This window comes from Ambystoma mexicanum, chromosome 10 (assembly GCF_040938575.1).
Source record: "Ambystoma mexicanum isolate Mex_15411 chromosome 10, UKY_AmexF1_1, whole genome shotgun sequence".
Taxonomy (NCBI): domain Eukaryota; kingdom Metazoa; phylum Chordata; class Amphibia; order Caudata; family Ambystomatidae; genus Ambystoma; species Ambystoma mexicanum.
In genome coordinates this window covers 1,048,840,527-1,048,867,164 of record NC_090932.1, presented here as the reverse complement: position 1 = coordinate 1,048,867,164, position 26,638 = coordinate 1,048,840,527, and the positions used below count along the sequence as shown (strand labels likewise).

At 44.4% G+C, this 26,638-nt stretch overlaps 1 protein-coding gene across 1 annotated transcript in view; it reads left to right on the top strand.

The window, feature by feature from the left end:
- The window catches only part of LOC138491971 (leucine-rich repeat transmembrane neuronal protein 4-like), a 1,061,099-nt gene that overhangs the window by 893,309 nt on the left and 141,152 nt on the right, over positions 1–26,638 (top strand). Inside the window, exon 2 of the mRNA XM_069618860.1 lies at positions 8,799–8,880. Coding sequence (XP_069474961.1) covers positions 8,799–8,880 — 82 coding nt within the window. The remainder of the gene's footprint in view (positions 1–8,798; positions 8,881–26,638) is intronic.

Genomic DNA, 26,638 nt, shown 5'->3' with positions numbered 1-26,638 from the left:
AACACATAAAAAGAGATTTCTTAGGACAGACAAGGACACTCACTTTTCCACTTCAACCGATTCTTGGCGCAGCACTCTGCCGGAAGACTCCATATCCAGATTCCAGACTCCAGATATATCCATAGACCAGAACTCTAGAACCAAACTCCAGAATCCAGAACTTTGAAGTAAAGGCCTAATTCACAAGCTGAATCCTTCTCAGCAGGCCTCAGAACTTTAGCAACCTGATTCTCACATTCAACAGCCGGGCTGAGCTGTTCTATTCTAGCCAAGAACCCTGTGCTAGGACCGAGGTCCAGACCCAGAAAGCAGCGCAGTATCCAGAACCCGTCAGACCCCGACCAGAGGCCGTGCTGTGAGCAGAACCAGTGCCTGAGACCATCCGGTGGCGAGTGAAGTCCAAACCTGACCAGATCGGTGACGAGGACCATTTCCATTCCATTCCAAAACTAGGAGTGAATATCTAGTCTAGAACTGTACAGAACCAATCTCTTAGTTTAAAGTAATCCTCTTCCATTCATTTCAACCTATCCAGAACTGCATCATAGATTTTTGTACATTTCACATTGATTTTTTCAGTCTGCCCAAACAGCCGACCAGCTTTAACTGCAATTGCGAAGCCTTCAGAGTACTTTTTGGGCATTGTCCCTTCAGCTTAAATTTCAGGCTCTATCCCTATTAAGACTCAGATGAAGAGCCGTGGAAGGCTCGAAACACGTGTTAGGCTGTTGTTTGTACTAAACCTTGGATTTTAAAGTCTGTTCTTTCATACAAATCACTTGGACTCCCGTTTTTGATTTTGCTATTCTTGGCTCAGTGAAACTGGGACTTGTTACTGTTGCATTTGACCAAAAAGTAGGTCTCAAGAAATGAATGACATTTCCCTGTTCACTCCGCGGACCGGATCCCGATTGGATAATCGGCTGTCCACAGGCACATGACATGTTCGCTGATTGGTTGGAGTGAAGCATGAGGTGCGTCAGATTTGTGGCAACACCCGCTATCTTGGATTCGCGGACAGCGGCCGGTGTCCACGGACATCACAGTAAAAACATATTAAAAAACACAACATTGCACTTGTCAAACATATCAAATAATCTCTGCGGAGGTGATGGGTGATGAGAATGGGATGGAGTATGGCTGCAAAAAGCAAAAAAATTGGTGTTTTTGATGGTTTATAACTTTGCCGCCACTTAATGAAACTGCATGAAATTATGCAATTATATTCCTGATATGATCCTGAATGTGTTTTGTGGTATTCCGTCAAGAGTGGGCAAAATTAGAAGGGGGGTGTCAAAATAATGTAAAGGCTTATACATGAGGTGCCATTTGACAAATCTACACTTATTTTGGCAAACTGATAATACATATAGATATACATATTTTTGCAAAGTTTGGTGGGATTTTGTCAAGAGGGGGCAGAATTAGAGGGGGTCCCAAAATGTTGCAAAGGCTTATAAATGTGGTGTCATTTTACAAATCTATACAAAAGTTTGCAAAATAATTATAAATCTAGATACAAATGTTTTCATAAAGTCTGAATGGATGTTGTCAAGTGGGGGCTAGGTTATATGACGATTGTATGTGCTTACATTTGACACTTTTGACTAAATAAAACATGGGTGGATGTCCAGCAAACTTGTGTAAGGAGCATTGAGAAGGACCGGAAAGCATGGTTTTGCAAATGTGCCTGTGTTTTATTTTCTGACAAGTGTCATAATGTAGGTACAAGAAATAGTGATATACCTTTGGTGACTGAGGTGTAGCCTGTGGCCATGGGCAGTGACCAGATTGTGCGGGTCATGGAATAAGGTCATGATCTAGAAAATCTGGCTACTGGCCATGACCACGAGGGAAAAAACATGTGGTTAAATTGGCCATGTCCACCTGGTACTGGCTTTGTGGTAAAGTTATTCAAAATTGGAATAGATGTGAAAAGGAAGAAAAATGTGCGCGTGGTAATATGGTCATAGAGTTCTATTTTTGCCCTCGGCAGGCTGCCATGGAAAGTAAAGAGGGGACCTGTATGGAACCCTCCCTTCCCTTTCCATGGTGGCCATCTTGGAAAAGGATTTTCCTTTTTACACCGTAATGTCAAAGGCATTCTCCTCAAATATATAATGTAAATGTACTTGTAGAAAACATTGCTCAATTCTGGGCACATTAATCTGGGACTCTTTACCTGAACCCCTCAGACACTCTTCCGGTGTGTCACACTTCACACAATAACCCAAATTATTCTTCTGTAAAAACTTACTTTTCTAAACCATTGGTGATCCTCCTCCATCTCATATATGAAAATGAAACAAAGAAACATCAATTTCATTGATTCACTTGCAATCATGCCAACCATGCTAAAAAGGTGCTGGTCGACCAGAAAGACAAATCCCTAATACTATGCACTCATGCAAACCGTGCTAAAAAGGTGCAGACCGACCAGAACAATGACCTCCTAATTGTACATATTCATGAAAACCGTGCTAAAATGTGCAGGCTGACCAGAAAGACTACCTCCTAATAACATCTACTCATGCCAGCCATGCTAAAAAGGTGCAGGCTGACCCAAAAGATTACCTTCTAATAATATGTACTCATGCAGACCATGCTAAAAAGGTGCAGGATGAACAGAAAGACTACCTCCTAATAATATGTACTCATGCAGACCATGCTAAAAAGGTGCAGGATGAACAGAAAGACTACCTCCTAATAATATGTGCTCATGCAGACCATGCTAAAAAGGTGCAGGATGAACAGAAAGACTACCTCCTAATAATATGTACTCATGCAGACCATGCTAAAAAGGTGCAGGCTGAACAGAAAGACTACCGCCTAATAATACATACTCATGCCAACTGTGCTAAAATGGGGCAGCCCGACCTGAAAGACTACCTCCTAATAATATTTACTCATGCCAACCATGCTAAAAAGGTGCAGGCCGACCAGAAAGACTACCTCCAAATAATATGTACTCATGCCATCCAGGGACGTCATTTCACCAAAATGCCAGGTGTAGCGGAAGTGACATCACATGACCCTTGAACTCTGATGACTTCACAAGGAGTGATGTCATTTGACCCAAACCCAAAGTGACATCATGGGAAGCGATGAAACACAACCTTTTACACCTTGATAAAATAGAAAGTGGCATCACATAGCATTGTTCCTAAGTACAGTATGAAAAATATTGTTACGATATCACTATGTGACATACATTTTATACAAGAATGGATCATCATATGTATCGCTAATATCGGTGTTCAGGCCCATATTACCAACTTACTGTGAATACAAGCAGACGTCCAAGGCCAAATGATAATTATGTGTTATTATATAGCACTTATGCGTAAGCGCTTTATATAGAACAAACAGACATACAATATCAACCAACCTGTGTTGGTACTCATTTATCAACCTCAGAAGGATTAAAGGCTGAGTTGAGGTGTCGAAGAACAAACTAAATCAGTGACTCACCCCCTGGAGTGTGCCTGAAATAAACCTTTAATGAGTATAGCAATTATTGTCTAGAATTCCAGAAAGACAATTATTTGTTATTCCTATACTTTCGTATTTAGGGTCTCTGCTCAAAGTGTTACACTTGTGGAACCCCCTCATAATGAGGTCTGAACAAGAAACACAGCCACTCCACAAACAAATAGCCACATGGTTCCACAGCTCGGGAGCTTAAATCTAAAAAAAAATAGAAAAACGTTTTTTTAATTTTTTTTTTTTAATTACTTGTGTATAATCATTTCAGATTTTTACAAGGGCGTTATAATTATTAGAAAGAAGAAAATCGTGAAGTTTAGTGGCTTCTACTGATCGGAACTGGAAGGAAGTAGAGAAGTCACTGGATGTAAGTGAAGTTGAGGGATCTTCTATTTGAGAGTGTTTTCAGGCGGAAGTTGTAATAAGTTGTAATAATATGTACTCATGCCAACCTTGCTAAAAAGGTGCAGACCGACGAGAAAGACTACTTCGTAATAACATTAATGATGTTGTATAAAACACATTCATTGCCTCAGGGGACAACCAGACACTGCTGGTGTTTATCGTCTAGACAATAAGCACACATGTCCTTTCATATTACGGCGAGCATCTGTGACATCTGCGGAAACAGCACTCACGCAGAAGGTTACCAGACCATCTAATAAACATGTGATCGATATGCTTGAACATAGGTTTCTAAAGGAGGGGGCGTTGTCACCGAGAGAGCATTGCATGATTGTTGGATTAGCAATGACGTTACAAAAAATAATGCGCATGTGCAAATTGTTCTGCCCAGGCTCCAATTGGAGAAGTCAGAGCTGCATGGCAGAAGTCTGTCCTCGCGGAGCCTTGCCAGGATAAGAAATGCACCACGTGCCTTTCACAATCGTTATCCAAGTTCAGCCTCCACGAGCCCACCTCGTGACGTCCTCCAGATATGACCCGTACACTTCCCTGTCCTTACTCAACTCACAGGGCCTCATTGTGAGCATGGTTTTAACATGGCCTTCCTATTTTTTATCACCTAATTATGAGTTGGAATCACATAGGATTTGTATGCCAAGGGGTATATAGCAAGACTTGTATGGGGTAAAGAGTGCATCATTACCCCATTAATTACGTTCTATGTCCCTATTGGGTAATTATTCTCTGCGATACCATTTCATTATTTGATGGTATTTTAAAGATAGGAGGTATTACAAACAGCACGTGCTTTTAGAGTTACTTACACACTTATAAAGGGACAGTCTCTTGCTTCGTATTTGCTTATTTCATAGTTAAACAATCTAAAGGTTTCATAAATAAAATATGGCAATTACTTTCAGCACCCTATCCCACAGCTCAAAGTGCCTTCAAAATCAATCGACCTTTAAGTTTGCAATGCTAACCCTGTGTCAATCTCAAAGCCACGGCCATATCATAATCAAACATTCACAGCAGCCAATTCAAAAGGAATTTAGCATGCAGCCAGCATCCTGCCCGCTCTAGCATTACCACTCTATCCTTAAAATGCATTGTACCATCAGCGGGCGATTTCAGTTCGTCAGCTATTTATCCGGCAGAGTGTTTTATTTATTTATTTTTTATTTGCCGTCTTCTAAATTACCCTCCACCCCCTCCCCCGAGCCATCAAGCCTGCTTTTGCTAGAAAATGCACCTCCCCCGGCCCTTGTGCCCATAGCAGAGCTGCTGGTACTTCATCTTGGTGGGAGGATGAAGTGATGGACAAAATGACCAGGTAAATGTTGCTATTTATAAATAATCGAGGTGGTGGAGTAGGATCGGCGGCTGGGGGAGTTTTCAGATCGGCGCCGTGACAGATTCCTTGTTTACTGTCATTAAACGTAGAGCCTGTGCCATGCCAGTCCCATGTGCATGCAATGTTTTGATAATTAATTTCAGAAGGTTAAAAGACAAGGTTATCGACGACGCTAGCAATGCACTCGGGTTTCCATTAACGTTTTGCCCGGGAAGCCCAATAGTTCTATATTTAGTGGACAGAGTTTGGCTGCTATTGTAGAATTTGCAGGCCTTGAGAGGACATGGTCTACGGTGCAGGGGGGCAGATGGAAGGGAGAATTTCGTTTAGTTGTTGGGTTACTTTGTGGTTTCCCCTGCGCAAAGTCAACGAATTATCAGTACACTTTTTGCATTGATCTGTGAATGACAAGAACGTGGCTGTTGGAAAGAAATGTCAAATTATAGTCAGGCTCCCACTTTCCTCAGCCACACCATAAGAAAGAGGGGGGGGGGTAGAGAGAGCGGGGGGTGGGGCGGGGAGAGAGAGAGGGGAGGAGAGATAGAGAGAGAGAGAGAGAGAGAGAGAGAGAATGTTTTGTAGTACTGTTCTCGACCTTCTTTGTAAACTGGTCAACGATTTTGCAACTCCTGTGTAAATTACAAGCTTGAGGATCTAATCGAAAAAACACACAGACATACTAAAAGTGTCTGTTACTATAGAAATAACGAAGGGGGAAGGTCACACAAATGAATGCATATCACTCAATAATTGAGTCATGAGTGTAGCAGATCTGCTTGGTGGAAATGCTGCCAATAACTCGGAGCTTATGAATGAAGTCGCATGTGATGTTCCAACACACAATAAATCTGTAGTCCCACTCACTGGTGTGCACGTCAAGGTTATCAGTGTGTCGATCTGACGCCAGTGAATTCAGATATGTGGACTGGCTGTGGATAGAAGGGTACCCCAGGAGGGAATCAAGAAAGTACTGACAAGGGAAAACAATGCACACGGAGGTGAACAGAATGGGAATGGAAGGTTAACTGTTACTAGGGAGAAGCGCATGTATCTTCCAGTAAATTGCAACATTCTACTCTTTGTTCCATGCATACGTCTAACCCCTCAAATGACCTTATAGTTTTGGATTATTTCCAAGAGGATTTTAAGCTTTTTCCTAGTGTTATGAACTCCAAGCCAGTGTATAACAATACCAGACAGGGTTTCAGAATAAACAAACGGTATGCAAATTCTCTAATCGGAAAATAATCATGCACACATTTTCCACATACATAGTCGTTAAGGCTCTCGTGGAAACCTGAGTGAATTTTAATATTAGGTGCTAATTTAATTGGGGTGAATAATGAAAAAAAATGTGATTGGTTCTAAAAGATGATCCTGCGCAAAGGCTACTACAAGTGCAAATAAAAAACAATGCAGCGGAAGTCATGAGCTAAAGAGAGCTTTCATTCTATTACCTCATTATGTTGGCAGGCTCCTGCCAGTGGTTCGCATTCTGAGGTTCCATATATTGGTGCTGACATTCTGCAAAACAGACTTTTTTGGGTACAAATGTCGTCCTCTCCTTCTCCATTCTCAGAAAGGTGCACACAGAATGGTGGTCACAATCTTGGATCTGCAGAATTGATTCTAATGACAACTGGCTTTCCAAGTTATACCAGGGTTTACACAGAGGGGCACATGTTCAAATAGAGCTGTACGTTTCATCATATGCTATTGGCATTTAGTTAATTTACTACATTTCATGAATGCAGCAATACAATAATATTTTTGCCTTATTAGGACCTAACATGAACAGACATGGAACATATAGAACTTTTACTCACCATAGGATAAAAACTATTCCACCCTATACAATATACCAAAGTATTTGAAAGTAGACATAAGCTAAACAGCATCTTCCAGGTCATGGCTGGTGACATATGCCTATATATATATGAACCTTAATCAATCACATCTCAGGTCTTATTTTAACGACCCTGATAAAAAGGAAGGTCATCGATAGATTGCCCATTAGCATATAAAAAGAGATGGAAATGAGATGATGGAAAACTCACAGTAGGTCTACAAGAATGATCAGACACCCGATGGTGATAAAAGCAGGCCAGATGTTGAAGTGTGTGTCCTTCCCATATACCCCTATCATTTTATTTGTCTTTTGCATTCTGTTTGTTTCTTGTGAGTGAGCATTTACCATCAATAAAGAAATATTGGTTCATGTGTTGCATTTGTAAAGCACATGCCCTTATAAAGGTTTGCCTCTAGATCCTCACACTGAGGGGCGGCCATGTAGAGGGGATACCATGCGTAGATATGGTCATTGATCACGCTTAGGTAAATCATGATCAGCTTCCACTCCCATAGATCCCATCAAATACTTCACAGGTCCTGGTTAACCATAGGATCACTGGTACAGAACAACCGCTGTTCGGCTGCTATTAGTGGGCAATGTTATGCTAAACATATGCAGTGGCAATATCCCGGGGGAGCCCTGTCAAGCAGTGTTAGCATTGTGAACATGTTATATGTCTTAAGTGGAACAGCCTTAGCTAACTGATCCAGTGTGACACTTTATAAAGAAAATCCCTGACCAGAAGGTTCTAAGAGTTACTGTTCCATGAAATATTGGAAGAGTTTAGCTAAATTAAGATATCTGTACATGTTCAAGGCCCCTTTATAAAGTCTTGAAAATGGTTAATTAAAGCTAATTCAGGTTGCATATTTCTTATACGTTCAAATATAAAGACAAGGACAGAGCTGGGGACTAACAAACATATGTGAGGAAACAACAAGCATGGTTAATTAGACGACTATTTCAGAGTGGACATTATTTTCGACCATCACAATTGATACTTATACATCTATTAACTCTCCTTAATGCAAAGTGAATTCCTCTCTTGTCAGTATACAAAATGGGGTAGCAACACTATACTGAGGGACACATAAGAATAAAGATCATAGATAAAGCTATGTGATATATAAGAAACATAATAGGTATCTGGGCTTCTTGCTTCATGCCCCAGTTTGATTCCAGTCCATATGTATTCAACCACCCGATATTCACACTAGCTGTTCTGTTTAGTCTGCAACAAATGGCACACAGTCGTGCTAGCTGTTCAATTAGCCTAGGGGTCTGCAGTCTTTGTTCCTCCACATGTTTTGGACTACAACGTCCACCTGCACTAGACAACATATTCAATGGTGAGGTATTACGGGAGTTGTAGACCAACATAAATTGAGAGTCACTCGTTGCAGAGCCCTGTCTTAACCTGATCATACCCTCTTCCTATGTACACTGCACAAATTAAAAACCAATTTTTCCTTTGCTTTTGTGGTTCCAATCTACTAACAGTGTACACTTGTGTGCTGGTTCTTCAATGCATGCCAGATCCCAGCATTGTATTTGACGAAACAATCACATGGTCTGAGTCCAGCTTAGGATGGCATGCTTTAATGATTTGTTTATTTTCTGCACGTATCATGTCTTGCCCCTAAACGTTCAAGGGCTGGAAACGATGACAAGTGATCTGAAGTCCGTCTCTTTTATCCACAGGCCAGGTACTGTCAGGCAGCCACAGTGCAAGCTTCCCTATGCTGACCTCAACCCTGACTTGGAGAGACCACCTTCTCTAGAGGTGAGAGGCAGTTTAATCGCCATACCAGTTCCAATGTGGGATTCTCCGGAGGAAGGGCTGCAAGTGCATGTGCCAATTGGATAGCCCACACACGTCATTAGAGAAAGTGACAGTCATAATGCAAATCATTCTACATTGCATAGCCCCTTCATCCCGGAGAGACCACCTCATCCTCCTGCACACAGTGCCATCTACTTGTTGCCCAAAGTGTTTTGAAACATTACTCAGTGCTCAGTTGCTTCAGCATCTCCTCATATTAATGCCAATACCAATATTACGTCACACCCTGGATGTTTATCATATTAATGCATTTGCAGCATCTACAGGCACTTACACATATACTGAGAGTTGTAATACGTTGCGTGTGACCTATCATTTTCATTGAGTTATACACCAGCCTCCCTGTAAGTTCGAAATGACCATGGCCACATCTCTAATGACATACAATGACCGCACATCTTTGCATGGTAAGCCTTAAACACAATACATTCAAAGAGATTTGCGTAAATTATTTTTGAGCAATTACATAAAAAAGTGTTTTGTCATCATATAATTGCTTTCAATGGGTGGATTAGGCTACTATAACTATTAATTCAACGCTTGTTGCAAAAACACTCTGGAAAATGTATTGCCGCATGCCTTTAGAAATAGTCTAATGAGGGGGCATGGCCAGCCGAAGCAACCGACGAATGCAGCCTTGGTGAGCTCCTGAACCCAACCCTGTCTCGAGGCCCAAACCCTCCCTTAAAAATCAAAGATAACGAGCCAGTAAGCGTGGCACCGTCAACGGAACGTGTGGGGCACCTCCCGAGGGGGCACCTCCCGAGGGAATAAAAAGCAGAAGCGTGGGCAACTGGCGAAGGTTGAAGAAAGTGAAGCCCGCACGTTGCGGTGGACGTGGCAAGATGGTGACCGAGGTGCAGGATTGAGGGACGGAGCAAAGATAGGGAGTCCACGCTAAATATACATGCGCCAGCAGAAGAAGAAGGGAGGCACGTGTGCAATGAGCTGGTAGTTTTGCCGCCAGATTGCATGCCCTCAGGGAGGCGAAGAGAGGAGGCAGCAGTCCCAGCGAGAGTCGGGACGGGCGGCTGCAGATCTAAGCTGCAGAGACCCCTCTCCCCGAGGTAGGAGAAATGGCAGAGGGGCACCGGAGGCTGCCAGAGGATTGGAGAGCCTGAAAGCTTGAAGGCTACCACCGGGAAGCCTGGGGGAGGAGCTGTGAGTGAGCGAGTGCGGCAGGCTAAGGTGAGGGAGAACGGACGGTGGAACTCTCCAGAGGGTCAGCCCTGGCAGGAAGGATGTGGCTGAAGGGCTGAAGAGTAATAGGAAGCGGGCGGGTCACAAGGTCTCCGGGACACCCCCAGCTGCTTGTGCATGGCACGGCTGCAAAAGGAACGGTTTAAGTGGAGTCCCCCCACACCAAGGGGCCCAATGTGAAGATGCAGGACACACCTGGCAGTACAAGGGAGACATTGCCAATTGGGAGAGGACAGCGGAGCCCAAGACCAAACAAGTTACAGAAGGGGGACCCACCCATCATGGGGGTGTCTCTGTAAAACACACTAACCTGCGGGGATGCCAGTCCTAGCTGGTGGAGGGGCCACAGCTTCATGCCCTTGGATTCCACCTGGGATCCAGATAACAGTGGATATTGGAGCCCCTGACCTTCTCTCACACCCCTCCCCATGGCCTTAGTGCTGGAGCATCGCAGGAGGAGGTATTGAGGAGCTAAGCCCTCGGAACGGAGGGGCCAAGGTGCGAAGAGGAGGGACACCAAAGAAGGCAGAGTGGAGACCCTAGGGGACACCAAAGGGAGAGACAAGGTTAGAGGATCAAGGGAGTGCATGCAAGACCACTGGGCCAGGGTGGTGGATCACTCCCTGGGCAACTGTAGTGCAGCCTCCCAGTGCATTTGGGACCACTGGAGGTACCTGGGCCCCGTGAAACTAGAGACTTACAACTAGCAGTGCGGCTGAGTCTGGGACGACGGGCGACACACTGCCTACTGACAGGCCTGCGCCTGGCGATACCCAGAGACCCCCGGAGGAAGGAAGGATGGCTAAACAAGCAGCCAAACAGAAGGGGACAGCCTCTGGGGACATCAAAGCCCTAATGCAAGGTGCGGAAGCACAGAAAAGCATCCAGCAGCAAACTACTGCCCAAATACATTCACCCCCTCATCAGTGCCTCCAAAAGGAAGAGGATCCACCCATAAGGAAATCAGATCTGACAGCAGTGTTACTGGAATTGAAAAAGGATATTAAAGAAAGCACCTCCAAACTAGCCAAGTGTATTACAGACCTCAACAGAAATGTTCTGGTTATTGAAAGAAGAGTAGATGAAGTGGAAACCACAGTGGCAGAACAAGGGCATAAACAAGACGAGCTGGCTAAGAGAGTGCTGGCACTGGAACAACAGATGGAACGGTTCCAGTGTAAACAAGAGGAAGCCGAAAAAAGCTAAAGGCATACAACATACACATCAGGGGGATCCCAAAACCCATAGCGGATGAGGGCCTGCAGCAATATGTGATAGCCATGTTCCGACATATGCTGGGCTCAGCAGAAAAGAAGGAAATCATCCTAGATCACACTCACAGGGTATACGCCTTGGTACAGCTAAGCAGAAATTTGACCCCAGATGTGCTGATGAGGGTTAATCTATTTCAACTAAAATAAGACATTATGAAGGCAGCCAGGAAAATGGCACTGGTTCGCTTTCAGGTGGCATCCATCCTACTTTACCAGGACTTAGCCCAAGCTACCTTACTAAAAAGGAAACACCTGAGGGTTGCTACAGACTGGTTGAGATCCAAAAAGGTGTGATACCGATGGATGTTTCCAAGTGGGCTTCGATTCGAGTGGAAGGGTCAGTGGTATACGATTTCGAAGGAAGAAGAGATGGAGGAGCTTATGAGAGAGAATGAGGATATGGCACCGGGAAGGAACTCTGAAAAGAAGCAAAGGGGAGGAGACACGGCCACAGAAGGAGAAATGGGGGCCAAATCGCCCTCATCCCAAAGGGACGCAGCAGAGAGACTAAGGCTTCTGACCCTACAAGAGCAGATCATACGCTAGGGGAAGGATTGGAGAATGTGACCCAACTGTGCATACCGTATTGCCCTGACTGCAAGGAGGAGAAGTGCCAGAAAGGGGGGGCGGCTGCTGTAAGGCAGGCCCGCTCCTAACAGGAAAGTGGCTATTATGGGAGTGTTACGGTGACGCAAGTCACGGGAGAAGGGAGGGGGAGGAGGATGGGGAGATTCGGACGCTTAAATCCCGGGTGCGGTTTAAGACCCAGTGAATTACTGTGGTACTGCTACAGTAAAGGTGTTTTGTTGGTTTGATGGGGGGGTTCAAAGTTGGGAAAATAGGGGCGGGGGTGTTCAGAGTTGAAACTTAAAAAGGTTTATGGAATGTACAAGCCAGTTTTGATTTTCAGTGTCTGGGAAGAGTTTACAGGGCCGATGGCTTGCATGTTACAGATGCCTGAACATGGCTGATCTGATATTTGTGACGTTGAATGTACAAGGGCTGAATTCCCCGGTCAAAAGAAAATGGATCATGACGAGGCTAACAGAATTACAAGCCTCAGTGGCATGGGTGCAGGAGACACACTTACTGCCGGGGGATGAGCATAGGTTAAAACATAGAGCCTCTCCCACTCAATACCTAGTCTCAAGTGGGGTGAAGAACAGGGGAGTGGCATATTGATTGCAATAGGGGTACAGTTTGAGAAGCAATTTATAAGGTGGGATCCAAACGGCCGCTACCTGGTACTGGGGGGTAGGTTGATGGGCCAACAGGTAACCCAGATAGCAGTGTATGACCCTAATGAAAAACAGTTTGATTTTTGCAGGGGTTTTTAAACAAGGTTGCAGAGTGGTGCGTTGGACAGGTCCTAGTTGGGGGAGACTTCAATTTGCGTGATTGATGCCCCAATGGATAAGACTCTTCCGGCTACTGCTAGTGACAAAAAATATAGGCAGGTTCTGGCCCGCTTTCTCAGAGAATCGCATCTTATAGATACCTGGTGGTTTTTTCACCCGCAGGACAAGTTATACACTCCCTACTCGGCTGCACATAGGGGCTTCTCGCGGATAGATATTATCTTGATCTCGCACACTTTGGTTTGTCAGGTCACGGGGTTGGAGATAGGGATAAGATGCCTGTCGGATTATGCAACCGCCTCCCTTAGGGTGGACCTGATGGTTTTGCTCCCATGAGTCCTCAAGCCATGGCGACTAAACAAGGTGATTCTAAGGGATTAGGCTCTCAGGTCACATGTGGAAACCACTCTGAGAAATTATTTAAAAAAGAATGCTACTCCTGGTTTTGACTGGGACACAATTTGGGATGCCAGTAAGCCAGTAGTATGGGTGGAGTTTAGCGGACAAACCTCACATTTCTTGAAGGGAAAAGAAATGTGAGGTAAGAAATTGGAAGTGGAGGTGGGGACCACGGAGTCAGAACACAAAAAGAAAGGGTCACAAAAGGCCTGGCTGGAACTTAAGAGGGCCAGGGCTGCATTGGAGGCACACCTCTGTCGGGGGGAAATTCTGCCGGGGTCGGCCGGGCCGTCCGCAGACCTCCGGGCAGGGAGGCCCCAACTCCTCCCGTATATCCCAAAAGAGATAGAGTATGAGACACGCACAAGAAGCAAGGTGACTCTGCTGTTTATTAAACACAAACGGCAGGGATGGGTCAAGGATCATACGCGTCTGACCTGACACACACACAATCGTGGGGCTCGCAGGCCCTTTTTACTGTAGTATGACGCGCTACTTGCGTCACTTCGAAAGTTGACAAAAAACCTATCGCCACTCTTAATTGGTTGCTCGAGTGGTAGAGTTAGTATAGCATACGTATAGAGAATAATATGAGTGGACGAGGGTTAGTCAGGTGATATATCTGGGATGTCCCTACAATTAGATACATGAGAATTGTTACATGAAGACTCCTAATGATTGGTTAATATTAATGGCGTCAGTGATAAGAGCCCCATGTTCTGATTGGTGCGCCCGTGAGCTTCCCAGCCTGGGACCATCGCTGTTCCCAGCTCTCGGTGTACCTGCAAGTTGCAACAATGTTTCACTATGGGTACATGCAGACAATGTGAAGACTTATTCATGAGCTGGACGGCCGACTACTCCCACTGTCGCAGATGTCCATTGATCCTTTCAAGTGTATCTGCCAGTGTCTTGTAACGAGGGATCCAGACGCCTCCTTCCTCCTGGGCTTGGCATCTTGTCAGGTTCGGCTTGGTCACGGGAGGTGGGACCGTGTTTGAGGCAGAATTCTGCACAATTAATATTGTTTTTCCACTGTGTGCCTCGTTTAATTTACAGGTGCGACTTTGATGTTGGTGCACGGCGTGCGAGGTTGCAACATCGTGCCCTTGATGGTCTGCTTTTGGAATGTGGGTTTGCAACATTACGACCTTGGCTGTCTGCTTTCGCCAGGCTCATTCTGCAGGATCAGCAACCTGACTCTTGTTCTGTTAATGTCCACGGGAGCTCTTGCTTGCGGCCTACTTAGGCCTGGTGTATAGGTGAAACCGTTTGGTGCACAGGCGCTTTAGGTTATAGTCTCATATTATCTTATGACCAGTATCGTGTCTTCGTTATGATTCTCATTATGGCACCTAGGTTTAGAAGAAGCGTAAGCAAGCTCTTTAGATGAGTTCATGGTGCGTCTTGCGTTTCTGCATTTTGAGAGCCTATGTGGAAAATAATAAAGATGCACGTCCGTGAGTATGTCTGTCGCCTACGTCATAGCACTGAGTATATGCTTCGTGTAAATTGGTGCGGGAGTGTCCAGTGTGTATATTGGCACAGGTGTGCTATCCGTTGGCTAGGTCGTCATGGCATCTCTAACGACTTATAGGTTTTAGTCTAGTTGATCCATGCCGCAGGCATCGGCATGGGCAGGGCGGGCTGCTGGGCAGGCAGATGGACACATCCATATGTTCCTGTACCAGGGTATTTGGTTTTCTGGTAGGTGGGCAAACTCTTCTCGTGGCGGGTGCTTGGGCCGTGAACCTTTAGGCCAGGCGCGAGAGGGGGAAGATGGGAGCCTGCTTTTCCATTTTCCCACTTCACCTCACAGATAAATCAGCCCAACTCCTTCTGCTCATTAAACAAACGTACTATATAATAGGGGATACATCCAATCAGTTTTTGGTGGCCAAACTGAGAAAACAGAAGTCCCTAAACTATATTCATCAACTTAAACATCTCGGGGTGGCGGGGGGGGGGGGAGAGGGATGAAATGGGAAGCGGAAATAACCAAAATCATGCATTCATACTTCAGCATAACCTGGCGGGGGAAAACCTAGAGAGGGAGGCGCAGGTGGCATTTTTGGGAAAAGTGGATTTGCAGCAGATCCCAGAGGCAGACAGCCAAGCGCTAGAGGCCCTGATAAAGGAAGAAGAAGTGGGACGCACTATAAGCGCTCTGAAAGGGAACAAATCCCCAGGCCCTGATGGGTTCGGAAATGCCTACTATAAGACGTTTAGGACTATATTAGTGGGTCCCCTGACAAAACTCTTTAATCATATAAGGGATACGGGGCGAATCTCAGGAGACATGGGCCCATCTACCACTGTGCCCCTGTTAAAACCGGGAAGGGACCCGTCAGACTGTGCGAGTTATCACCCCATCTCTTTACTTAATGGAGATGCAAAGCTGTACACATCAATCTTGGCTCAGATGCTGGCTGGCGTACTTCCAGCAATAATTTACCCGGACCAGGCTGGATTTGTAAAAGGACACCATACATATGACAATATTCACTGGGCCATAAATGCTATTGAATGGGACCTAAAGTCTGGACAGCGCATGTCGGTGTTGGTCTTTGAGGCTACGAGGGCTATTTACAGCCTGGACTGGAAGTTTTTACAGCTGACTCTGGGTAAGTTTGGGTGTGGGCCGACATTCTCTTGCATGGTCCTAGCTAATTATGGTAACCCGACCACAAAATGAATGGTTAATGGGAAGCAAACAGACAGCATTCCCATGCATAAAGGGACCATGTCAGGGGTGCCCACTATCCCCACACATTTTTACCATGGCCATGGAGCTGTTGGCACAGGTGAGTCAGGTAGAACAAAAGGTTTGAGTGGTATCTACAGCAGCCAGTGGCACTCAGAAAATAGCCCTTTACGCAGACATATGGAACTTACCAAACGTGCTTAGCCACTGAGATGCCCTTTCATGAGTTCATGATGAACAGGGAGCACATGTATTTCAAGCCAAACATACTTCGCAAGGTCCGATAAGTACAACGAAGGTGCATCAGTGGAAAGTATTCTATCTCAACCTTATATCAATATGTTAAATGGAAGAGGGGTGGGGGACGATGGGGAGGGTTATATAAAAAAGTTAAAATTATGAGCACAGATGCAACAAAGTTGATAGTTGAAATTAAGAGCTGCAGAAGTAAGAATTCGTATTATGGACTTGTATTATTGACTCATCTAATAAATAAAGTTTGTAAAATAATTAAAAAAAGAAATAGTCTAATGAATACTTTTATGTGCCAGTTCAAGTTCTTCTCTGGCCCTGCTAAGAGCCTCCATCCATCCCTCGGTTTTCATGGTGGACAAGTCAGTTAGCATTGCGGATGTGTGACTATTGACGTATAGAATGTGTAAAGATATCCATAATGACATTGCCGAGGATGCACGGTTCCATGTGTTAACTATGTACATCCTCTTTACTACACACACACACATAACTCATAAAAAAGAAAGACAGAACAGCTAAATTATTCATATGTTTCTACCCAATATTAATCTCGTTGTTTCTCTTACTGCAGAAAGCCAATACATCCTACATTGTGCCAATTGCTGACCCACACATGTCCTTAAGTCCCTTTCTTCTTCATGTTAATGTTCTCTCTAAGTTCCAGAGTTCGGTCATGTCCCAATTTGTGATGTGTACGTCTCGTATTAAGTTGCTTTTTCATTGTGTATTTCATGCACCATCGTTCACTGCATTACTTGCCACTTAAAACTTGAGACAATGCTCCTAGTGGGTTTTTTTGTCACTCGATGTTCATTTAGCTCCAATCATTCTGCACATTCTTTATTTCCGTATGAATTTGCCAATTTGCAAATGCTCTGCCTCAACAGCTACTGAGAATTGCACTGCACCCTTCATTGTGGCTGCCTTTCCCCCAACATTTCAACCATGTTACCCCAATTGCCAGAAAGTGGCAGTAAATCACCGTTTTGGCACATTAATGCCTTCATTTGTAACGTTGTACATTCATAATTTTTGTTTAACCTTCGGCTACAAGAAAATCTACGCTTGCTGAAGACCAGCAGGTGTAGACGGACTCAAGATTCTGATGGTGTACACCTGTCTAAAATGAAAGTGAGAGGCCCCACTCCATTATACACTTTGCATCTCACAAACCCCTCACCCTTTCAAACTTTCCAATTAAATGTGTGTACATGAAGGGCCACTATGTATTTATTTTATCTCTATTTGTCCTAGTGTATTTCACTAAAAACACATCTTTAAAAACAGGAATTTCAATCGTGGATGTCCAAACTAATAATAGACATTCCAAGACCAAAATGTAAACAGTTTCTGCATTGATTCGCTCGTGTATTCTTCAGGACCAGTATCTCAAACTGTGTGCATAGACTGTTATCAAACATAACACATGGTTTCAATTACTTGAAACACTCCATGTGTTATTGCACCCACTATGTTCCTTCAAATGTGCAGACGGATGTATCCCCACTTCATTATCAATTATGAAAGTCATGGGGGGTTTCCTCATTTGTCATCATACGCTGTTGACTACTGAAACCCATGGGGGATTTTTAATATTGGTTTATAGTTCTACTCTAAAACATGGCAGTCAGCGCGTTTGTATCTGATCACTGCAGCCTTATTATTTCAGCACAATACTGCCCTCTTAACTCGTCCTATGAGTGTGCCACGTCAGCCAGGTCTCAATGCGCAGCTTAGGAAAACAGTGGGATGCTGACACCTTGACAAACTTATTGGCAAAGTTAAGAGAGCTAAGAGCATTGCTCAGAATCCATGTGACTGAAGTGCTGAGACCTAGAAGAGTTGACCACCATGCTCTGAGAGAATAATATTAAGCAGATATTGACAGTGGAACTAACCCGCATCCTATTGAGGGACAGTTTGGTGAAAAACGACGGTACAACCTATGACGTAGAGAACTGATAGTGAAATTGGACACGTGTCTAAAGTGCACATATTGGAAGGAAAGTGGCAGATCTGGTACACTACACACAAAGTGATCCACATAATTTAAACCATGGAGATATTTTCTTAGAGTGTATACACACAGTGTGAAGTACTGGTCCGAAAATATTCAATCGTGATATAATGCAGAAACTGGTAGGCCATTTGTTGGTGGAAAGTCCAGTATTGGCTTCAACAGCCCACCATTTCAATTAATGTTGTAAAATGTTTCTTGCTACTGAAATACACTATGTTGACAGATAATAAATTTAACACATGGCGACCCTTTATTAACCCAACGTTAATTTTGTAATTTAAAAAAGTGATTGGTTTGAGGGACAAAAGCTGTGCAAAAGATTCTATAGACAGTTTAAACCAGATATGCTAGGATTAGCATAGCATTTTATAGGGATGAGACAACAGGTTTGCGTAGAACTCAATACACTCAAATTGTGGGTGGTTTGAATCACACAAAACTTTTGATATTTTCACGGATCACTAACCCATTAGATTAGTGAACACACAATTTTGCAGGTCGCTTTTAAGAATTCTGTTCACCCATAGTATGTTTCCCTGTTCAGGAACAAAGGAAATCTGTATGGTACACACATTACTTGTATTAAGACAGTCTTGTTTAAATGTTTTATTTTTTATTTATTTACAGCAATGCAGTTTACAGCAAACACTTTTAGCTGAGCCAGGCATAGCTTTGCTAGTGCCAAATTGCACTAAAGTTTCCTGCCAATCGCATCAAACATTTTCAAACACAGCTTAGACCGGGTCACTGGCGATTTCTCCACTGACCGTCAGACCCAGTGTAAAGATTGAGGGAAGCGACGTGTGAGCCTTCACTAAGCCCCTCTTGTTTTCCAGCTCCTTTTCCAGAGTAATCTTGTAGAAGGCGACAATTGCCAAAGTTACTGAAATTGTATGGCCAGTCAACAGGTATGTTCAGCATGTGTCTACAGATATTGTTTGTTGATTCTCCAGAAAGCGACCGAAGTAGCGATTCCTTTGCTCAGTGAAAAAAGGACACCATACAAAGAGGTGTTAAAGGGTTTCTTTACAGTCTTTTTTCCATTGGGCTGCCATCAGAGGTGAATGTGGGCCCAGCTCTTTCCTAATCACTTGTATTGGGGTGGAAATGGCACTCGCAGTACTTTTTTCCAAAATGTTCCTTAAAGCCATGGCCATCATTTTTCTGGGATGTTCATTAAAGCCTCCGACCCATAGTTAAGTTTTGGAATTACCTTAGACTTGTGAGGGTGCAAGCCTTTTGAGTCAGGAGCTGGAGTGTTGCACTTCTCTTTTACTCGGGGATATGATAATATCCAACAATTTGAAAGACTGGACCTTTAGGACCTCTTCCTTGTCCTGGTGCCAGGTGAATTTCTTCCTGCCTGTCCTTTTTTAAGAGTTAGAATTTTTGTCTTTGCAATGTTTATCTGTAGGTTGTTAGCCACCACATAGTAATAAAGGCCCGTCAGCTGACGCTGCAAGCCTATTTCGGTACACTCCAGCAGGACTAGATCGTCTGCGTGGAGCAAGTGGGTGATTAGCGTGTTTCCCAACTGTAGCCGGAAGCGATGGATCTTAGCCACATGGATGTCCAGGTCTGAAATTAAGAAATGATAGAGTGCTGGGGCTAGGGCAGAGCCCTGCTTGACTCCTCTGAATGTTCGTATTTCTGCACTCAGTTTGCCAGATGTTGAGAGGTGAATTCTAACAGAGGTTTCAGTTTGAAGGCCCTCAATTTGCTCCAATAGATCTTCTGGGCAGCATTTCGCTCTTAGTTTAGCCCAAAGGTAATCTGTGCTGATGCTATCAAATCCTTTAGTAAAGTCTTTGGCTTTGAGCAACACAATAAAAAATGCAGGGGGGCATCCCAAGACCTTTAGCGAAATCTGCTTGAAGGTGGTCTTGTAGGCCGAACTGTTCCAGCCATTTGGTCAGTCGTTTCAACAGTATGGATGCATATACCTTCCCCATGGCATCTAGGAGGGCAATGCACCTGTAGTTAGCTGGATCGGTCCTCCTTCCATTTTTAAAGATTGTAATAATATTGGCCTTTTTCGAGGACTTAGGTATCTGCTTATTCATCAGCAGTTTTTTAATGATTAGATCCATTATCCTGGCCCATAGTTCAGGATTTTCTTTCAATGTTTTATTTATAATCTCATATGGCGCTTGTACTCTTGAGGAATTTAGTTTTTTGATCCTTGTAGTCAGATCATCGAATTTGTATGGTATGGACCAGACCACTTGAGATGTTTGATCTCTTAGCCCCACATTTATTGGATCATCGAAGAGCTTAAAGTAATTGTTTACCCAGGAACTTTCTGGCACTCTTCTAGCTTGAAGATGTCGTTGTGTGACCCAAGGAGATTTTAAAAGAGACCAAAGTTGTGCTGAAGATTTGTCCTTTAAGGTTATCATGATGCCTTCCGAGTCATTTTGCCAGAGTAGTGCTTTGTGCGATTTGCACAATGATCTGTATATCGATTGAATTGCTTTAATTTGATCTGCCTGGTCAGTAGTCGATAGAAGTCTTATTGAACAGACAGCTTTCGTCATTTCTTTCCTTTTCAGGACTAAGGTAGACTCATATTTATGTTGGTGTGTTTTATTTGGTCTAGCCTGACCGTGAACGGTCTTCATTTTAGAGCTGAGAATCAATTGTGTGTAATCAGCCATTGTAGATGCATTAGATACCCTGGATAGGTTGAACCTTTTTTGGGGGTTTGTTGCAAGTTCGTCTACATCCATACGAAGACGGTTTCCCTGAGACACAGCCAAGACCTGTATACCAAGAATCGAATGACAGGCTACATAGTGAGCTCTCCAGGATAGTTTTATCCAGTTGTGATCACTTTGTCTGACTCTATAACTTCCAAACTTGTTATCATAGACTCCAAGTCTCTTGAGACGAAGATGTAGTCAAGAATTGATTTCTGATTGCCCCTTTTCCATGTTGGATGAAAAACATTGTCTGATTCAAAATGGCCATTGGCCATATGCAGATCCCTATTGTTCACAAAAAAAACCTCTAGAGATTTTTTTTTCTGTTTGGTATCAAAAGAGAGGTTTTTACTATAGAACTTGTGGTGTGGTCATAGGATGGCATATTAAAGTCTACACATATAATGATGGATGGATTATCGAAGGTAAGAGCTTAGTCATTGGCTTCGGTAATCTTGTCCAACATGCCCATTGGGTCAATGTCAACATTGATTATTGATAGGTTATTGGTGGTGTTTATCCCATTGGACGTACATTATGGCATCACTTCTTTTAACACTGTCAGCTGGATGTACGGGGACAGGTTTTCAGATTTAATGATCTCTAAGCCAGCCTTTACATTGATAAGTGTCGAGAGGCCTGCCTTCGGTCTTCTGAATAGTTCTCTAATTGCAGGGTTAATCAGAACTGTAAACCCATCCAAGGAAGGCTCTCTTGACAACCAGGTCTCCTGCAAGCAGACGATGTCGAAATGTGACCAAGGGATATTATCTGTTTGGGACAGGTGGGAAAACCCTCTTGACATCCAGGAAATGAGGATGTGCTCGTTCTGGGTCCTGGTTTCGTCCAAGCTTAGCTAGTTCCTTTTCTTTGTAGCCAAGGCTCGTGGCAGCAAGGCCCAAGGATCTTCTGAGGAGGGCTATTCGCTAGACACCTGCTTATCCCTTGATGTTCTCAATTGATGGTTGGAAGTCTCCTTGTTTATCGCCAAGGTTAGCTTTGTGCGAGGCCCATCTGACAGATTTGCCTCAGTTCCTGAGCATTTAGTATTCCTCTTGGGAGCACAAGAGTCCCCAGATATATTGTCAAGATAATCGTTGATGCTCAGTTCCACAGTTTCAAAAGGGCCAGCATGAGCTGATTTCTACGGACCATGTTTATTTGCTGATTACTTAGCGTATCCTTTTGGTGAATGTCTTTCAGCAAGATCTGAGAATTCGAATCCCAGCATTAGAAGTTTATGGGTTGTGCTTAAGAGAAGGTTTTTAGTTGACAAGGAGTTCAGATGCAAGTGAGTGATGTCGGCTCTATGCTCTCATGTAAATTCAATTCTTGCAAAGTCATCGGTGGAAAGAAGCTTTCATTTTGGGATCAAGTTACAAAGACCATCCACTGCCTTAACGCAGTCTGTTCTATGCTAATAATGTACTTACTCTTGGGTAGGCTATTTTTAGAGTCTGCACTTTTTTTCAAGACACATTGGGCCTCATTACGAGGTAGGCGATAGCCATGGTGCTATTAGCACCATGGCTACCCCCTTACCGCATTCTGGGTCTGAGTTGTCGAAATAGGAACTTACTGGGTCATACTAACCTTGGAGGACCCGGTAAGTCCCCATTCTGAGATCTATTCCCCATTCGAGCCCCCATAGGGCTCAATGGGAATGGGGATGGAGCTAATAACGGGCCCGCTAATAGCAGGCCCGTCATTAGTTCCCTAGTCCCTTAGCGGCTCCCGGGCTAAAACCAGGCGCCCATAGTGGGACCCGCTAAGGGTCCTCAGAATAGGGCGGTAAGAGTTTACCGGCACCGGTCTCCTTAGCGGTGCCGGTTAACCCTTACCGCCCACCTCGTAATGAGGCCCATTGTATATAGACTTGCATCCAATAGGAATTTCATTGCTCCCACATTTTAAGACAAATGTCTTACTGTAGTATATTCCTTCAGTGCGTGTACCCTCTCATATGTGTTTAATTGAAAATGTGTGTTTAGTACAACATTGATCCCTCAGACTAGCATTGACCATGTTTCCCCCACTTACGAACAACATTTTGGCCTGCACTGCACACATGCCTGAGCCCAACATTGAATCACTGGTGCTTTCACAGTTCATTGAATATGATAATTCATCACATATTGATGCATAAAACCTCAACCAAGGATGTACCTTTCAGTCACTTGTATGACCTAAGATGTATTTGATGCTGCCTTTTTATTAATTACCTTTTCTTCAGCTCCCAAATTAACATTCTTCCCAACCATTACTGCACTGGTACTTGCACCTCTGACATCCTTTCAAACGGATTATTCACTAAATCACGAAGCCATGGGCTTCTATTCATCACTCTCCACACTTTATTTATTTCATGTGTTCATATCAGCTAATATATCATTTTGTAGTCAATTTAGAGGACCTCTTACACTAATCTGTACTCCTTGGGTAAAAAGGTCCATTGGGCAGAGTCCTTACTGCCGTGGGTTTATTTATATTGAGCTTGTGCACAAGTGTTTCAGAGCGTGACCAAGCAAAGGAAGGGGAACAAGGGAGAACAAAACAAAACAAAAAACAACAATCTTACTAGGCCCAATGACATTAAGAACGTGCAAGTGCATGGAGAAGGGAAGAGGGGGAAAGTGCGTGGAAGTGGGAGAAGTGGAAAGTGCAGAACAGAGGAGAGAAAAGAATAAGTTAAATAAATGAATACATACAGGCAATGAAAAAGTGGTAGTGCAGCCAGCAAGTGGCAAGTGCAAGATTTGTCAGATAGGATATATCTGATAAGTGCAGAGGAAGAGTGGGGGACTGTAATGGGAGGCCCGGAGGCAGTGCAGGAGGGAGGCAGGGTGAGCAGGTAATTGGGCCCGAAGGACAGAGGGTGTCCAGGTGCACAGTGCCAAGAAAGAAAAACAGGTCAGCAGGGGAGAAGCAGGGCAAAGGAGGAAGTGAAGAGGAAGGTCTTGAGGTGTTTCCGGAACCAGAGATGGTTTTCCTCATCCTCTAGTTTCAAGGTGGCTGGTAGGCTGTTCCAAAGGGAGGCCCCAGCCGAAGACAGAGATTTGCCCCCAGCTTGTTTCTTTGAAAAACGACTGACCCTGAGTGAGTTAGAGGTAGAGGAGCGAAGGGCTCGAGAGGGGAAGTATTTGTGGAGGGAGATTTGAAGGTATTTTGGACCCAGGCCCCAGAAAGCCTTGTGGACAATGCAGAGGTTTTTAAATGTAATCCTTGCATCCACTGGGAGCCAATGATGTGATTTCAGAGCTGGAGAGATACGATCCCAGGGCTTGAAGCCAAGGACAAGTCTCACAGTCCTGTTCTGGATTAGTTGTAGAGGGTGGAGAGTGGAGGCAGGTAGATTTAGTATGAGGCTGTTACAGTAGCCCAACCTGGAGAGACAGCGAGCTTCTGGGGGAAGGAGAGGGAAGGCAGAGTACATCTGAGGAGGTGGAGCAAGAAGTTTGACTTTTTAGAGACGTCAGAGATGTGTGCGGAGAAGGAAAGTGTGGAGACAAAGATGACCCCGAGGTTCTTGGCCTCGCAGGTGGGGGTAGGAGGAGGGCCAAGGGAGGCCATCCAGAGAGTAAGGGGAAAGGATGGTGAAGGTGTACCGATGAGGAGGATCTCAGTCTTGTTGGCATTTAGACAAAGATCATTGGCAGTACACCAATTTTGAATGGCAATTAGGCAATCAGAAATGAGTTGAATGTAATCAGCATAGCACTGGAAGTTTGAGCAGAAAATGGAAATGCAGTAGGTGAGAGCTGCCAGGTATTGGTTGGTTGAAAAGACATGGCGAGAGGTTATACCCCTGGGGAACACCACAGGTAGAGAGGGAGATCGATGAAAGGAAGGACCCAAGTTGAACCTAGGAGGGTTGATCCAAGAGGAAAGAGGTCAGCCAGGCCAGAGCCTGATCAGTGATACCCAGGTTGTCACAGAGATGGTTGAGCAGGGTGGTGTGGTTGACTGTGTGGAAGGCAGAGGAGATATCAAGTAGGATAAGGACAGAGGGAATGTAAGTCAAGGTTGGAGAGCAGATCTTCTGGGATGTTCAGGAGAGCAGTTTCCGTGCTTCTGGCAGCTCTGAAGCCAGATTGGTGGTTATGGAGAGAGCCAACAGCATTGGAATGAAGGTTTAGCTCAGAGATGGACAGCTTTTCCAGGAGTTTACCCAAAAAGGGAGTAATGGAAATTGCGCGATAGTTGGCCGGACAAGAAGGATCGACTGTGGGTTTCTTGAGCAGTGGATGCACAATGGAATGCTTTAGGTGGGAGGGGAAAGATCCAGAGACAAAGGAAAGGTTGCAGAAATCAGCAAGGGCCACAGCAAGGGTATCAATGTGGTCCTTAAAGGTTTTAGAGGAGCAGGGATGGACTTGTTTTGATGAAGCTTTCATAGATCGGACTTGTCTAGCGACCTTTTCAGGGGAGAAAAAAGGAAAGGAGGAGAAAGAGGGTCGGGGGATAGCTGGTAGAGGGACTGCAAACAGAGACAGAGATGGGAGAGGAGGGGGAGCGGAGGAGAGGGTGGACAAGATGTCCTGAGTTTTAGAGATAAAGTGAGCGGCAAGGGCATTGCAAAGAGTCTGGGAGGTGAGAGGGGGGTGGAGACTGCAGCAGGGTTGGTCGGCTCCTTGCAGATTTTAAAGAGTTCAGCCAAATTGTTAGATGCCACAGAGACACAGGCTTGAATGTGGACTCTCTTCTTGGTGAGGACAGAGAGTCTATTGCCTTAGGAGCAGGCGGCAGGCCAGTTTGTCAGAGGATGAACAAGAAGCCCTCCTTTTCCTCTCAGCCACCCTACACTTACGCTTAAGTGTAGCTTGGTCAGAGTCATACCAGGAATTGCACTTGGCTTTGGACTTCAAACGGATCCTCATGACAGGTGCAAGAGCATCAAGAGTATCAGAAATAGAAGAGTAGAGAAGGGACAGTGCTGTGTCCGGGTGTGAGTCAGCCAGAGGACGAGGGGGGAGAGAGAAGGGTAATTGACTAATTAAAGGGTAAGGGACTAATTCAGAAGGGTAATTGCCATTGCATTTCGGTGCTGGACTGCCCACGTTGGTGGGACAAAGACGGACATGCAAATGGCTATTTCCCATCTGTGAAAGGTACAGTGAGCTAAAGTGTGGCTGCAGACTTTCGAGTGGGTACCTTCCAAAGAACAGGTCAATGGGCTGTGTTTGTTCTTGCAGTGGGGCGCCTATGGACTATTTTTCTATCTGTGTAAGGAGGTGGCAGTGCTGAGATCTAGGTTTCAGTCCTATGCCTGGATTTCTACAAGGTTTTACCTTTTTATATATGTGTATCTCTGTTTTTGTTTACTTTTTTTATACATGTGTATCTCTGTTTTTTTCTGAGCCTATGAGAAATTGTACGCGCTTCTCTGGGTATTCAGGATCTGCCATTAAGACGTTTCTAATTCAGTGTGACTGCTGCCGAAGTATGAGGACCTAAGTGTGCTTGCTGGGTTGTAGTTCTTGAAAAGATTGGAAAGGATGTGTGGTCCCGATTTCCAACAGATGTTGAGTAGTATATTGGATCATTCTCTTCCTAGTTGAGAGCAAGTTCAGAGATCTTGGTGCTGGTAAAATGTGGTGGAATTTACTGAGAGCGCAGCTAATTCTTGTAGCTCTGTTTTACACTCGTTGCAAATTGCTTTAGGGAGTGTTTGGGTATTCCCATATCAATGGCATTGCCATATGCTAACTAGGGCCTGACTAAGTTTAGATGTATGCATCAAAGTCTAGGGTGGGTGGGAGGGTTGCATGTTTTTGATGGTTTGCAGA